This window comes from Vicia villosa, linkage group LG5 (assembly GCF_029867415.1).
Source record: "Vicia villosa cultivar HV-30 ecotype Madison, WI linkage group LG5, Vvil1.0, whole genome shotgun sequence".
NCBI lineage: Eukaryota > Viridiplantae > Streptophyta > Magnoliopsida > Fabales > Fabaceae > Vicia > Vicia villosa.
This window is the reverse complement of record NC_081184.1, coordinates 26,920,497-26,922,876: the sequence shown is the minus strand read 5'-3', so window position 1 is coordinate 26,922,876 and position 2,380 is coordinate 26,920,497. Positions and strand designations below refer to the sequence as shown.

General features: G+C 36.1%; 1 protein-coding gene across 1 annotated transcript; it reads right to left on the bottom strand.

Moving 5' to 3' along the window:
* Window positions 1-247: 247 nt before the first annotated feature.
* Window positions 248-655, bottom strand: LOC131604409 (uncharacterized). Its single transcript, XM_058876851.1, has one exon. It carries the CDS (start codon window positions 653-655, stop codon window positions 248-250), a length of 408 nt encoding a protein of 135 aa, XP_058732834.1.
* Between the last annotated feature and the right edge of the window lie 1,725 nt (window positions 656-2,380).

Genomic DNA, 2,380 nt, shown 5'->3' with positions numbered 1-2,380 from the left:
GTTTAAATCTCACTTTTCACCCTATTAATATTCTGCCACAAACCTTACCATAATACTCTTACAAACCTTAAATGCAAACCTTAGGAAATGGTTAAGGGTGCCTAACACCTTCCATTGACCTGAATATAATAACTTACCCTGAATCTCTTAACTGCGTAGGGTTTCCTATCCTCCCTGGTAGAATAGGTGGCAACTCTAAATTTTAATTTTTAGGGCAGGTTGCTACACTCCCCTAGTCGGAAACCTTCTATTTCCCTTTATCACTTGGGGCATCATAAGGCTTCTTACGATCATGATGCGATTTCTCTCCCTTCTCGTTCATACTGTTGTAATGAGTTGAATGAGAAATGTTGTCCTCTTTATAAACCCGATAGCTATTCACTAAATCCATAAACCTACGGATCTGCTGATACCCAATCGCCCGTTTGATCTCCGAACGCAGCCCACTCTCAAACTTGATACACTTTGAAAACTTATCTATCTCCTCGCTGTAGTGTGGATAAAACTTCACAAGCTCCACAAACTTAGCAGCATACTCAGTGACAATTGAATTCCCTTGTTTCAGCGCAAGGAACTCCATCCCTTTCTTTCGCCAGACATCTATGAGAAAATACTTCCTCAGGAACTCCCTTGGGAACACAACCCAAGTAATCATCTCGTCGGTAGCTTACAACCTATGATGAGTGCCAAACCACCAGTCATCAGCTTCACCAGCTAGCATATAAGTACCATAACATACCTTCTGCGCTGCAGAACAATCCATCACCCGAAAGATCCTCATGATCTCCTTAAGCCTCTCTTAAGCTCATCAGGATCATAATTACCATAGAAAGTAAGTAGATTCTCCCTCTGAAACGTACTCAAGCTACGTGACTCGTCAATCATCCCAACATTAGGTTGATTCTGCATGGCCTAAAGCAACAACCTCCAAGGCAGCAGCCATCGCAGTATCGTTCCTTCCAGCCATACTCTGTTCACACTAAAAATTATCATCAAAGTTAGAATTAACTACCAACAATAATCTAACTGTCACACTACAGACACAATAACCTAGTCAGACGAACCAACCTGCTTTAATACCACTAATTTAACACCACTCTAACCCACAAAAGGAATATTCCCAATATAATACGAATTAAATCAAAACAAAATCACCAATAAGGGTATCACATTGTCATAAAAACTTCACAATTAAATGTCCTACTCCGTAACACATGTTCTCAAAATTGATTTAAAACATTATTCTATTATCATCACAAACAAAATATGATATCTCACAGCAGAATACATTATTTAAAACATCTTTGATAAACTTCATAAAACATCAATCGAGCTTCATAGTTCATGAATCATAACTTAAAACATCATAATACCATGAAATGTAATTCATCAAAATCAAATTAAATTCAAATACTGAAAGTGAACATAATAGTTCCAAACACAACGATCCTGACCCCGATGTTACGTATCAGAGAAAGACTCCCTTAATTCTAAAAAAACGTTAAAAAGGACTCCAAGAAGCAATTCTCTAACTTAGACGAATTACTCCTGAATTCCATAATTATTATATAAGACATATGGAATACATATATAGTAGTTATATACAAATAATCAATTACACAGATACCGATACAACGTGTCCTCATTCTCCACATACTTACCCATACATGTACGTCATCATCTATTCATAGCCTCATCATACAACACAATAATAATCATTATTCTTGCCATTCACATCAAAATTGGTCAAACATCATTCAATCATGAAATATCACAATCAATACAATGCAACATCAATTGACTCATGCATGTGGTACCAATACTTCATAGATAACTCTGTCATCGTTCTCCAAAGATCCCCACCATATGATTGATTCCCGCATGGATCCGGAGCACATCACAATATTGCACTCAATCCGCATAATGGGATTAAGGGTCATCACTGGACCAAAGGTCATACACCATTAATGGACTATCATCCTACAATTATGCTATGAATGCATGATAATCAACGTCACAAAATCAACGATCACGACTAGTTAAAATAGCATCATCATTCATTTATTCATCAAAATCATATCATTATCCAAACACAAAAACTTCATAAACATCTTGGTCAACTCAACACATAATCATCAATTATCATGTTATCCATTATCACAACAACATTAATCACAATCAAGTATAGAAATAAATGGATTCATAATATCAAGTTCCATTAAAATTGCCATATAAACCTACCTAAACGTACACAGTAAATTCCAGAAAATTCTCCAAAAGTAGAGTAAAATATAAACTTCTGTATTTTGAACTTATATATCGAAAATATTAAATTTCATCTTAGGGACCCGCGCTAAGCACCCCCTATACCGCGTTAAGT

What these genes read in the sequence shown, in the direction of transcription:
- LOC131604409 (XM_058876851.1), bottom strand. Translation starts at nt 655, where the DNA reads ATGATTACTTGGGTTGTGTTCCCAAGGGAGTTCCTGAGGAAGTATTTT.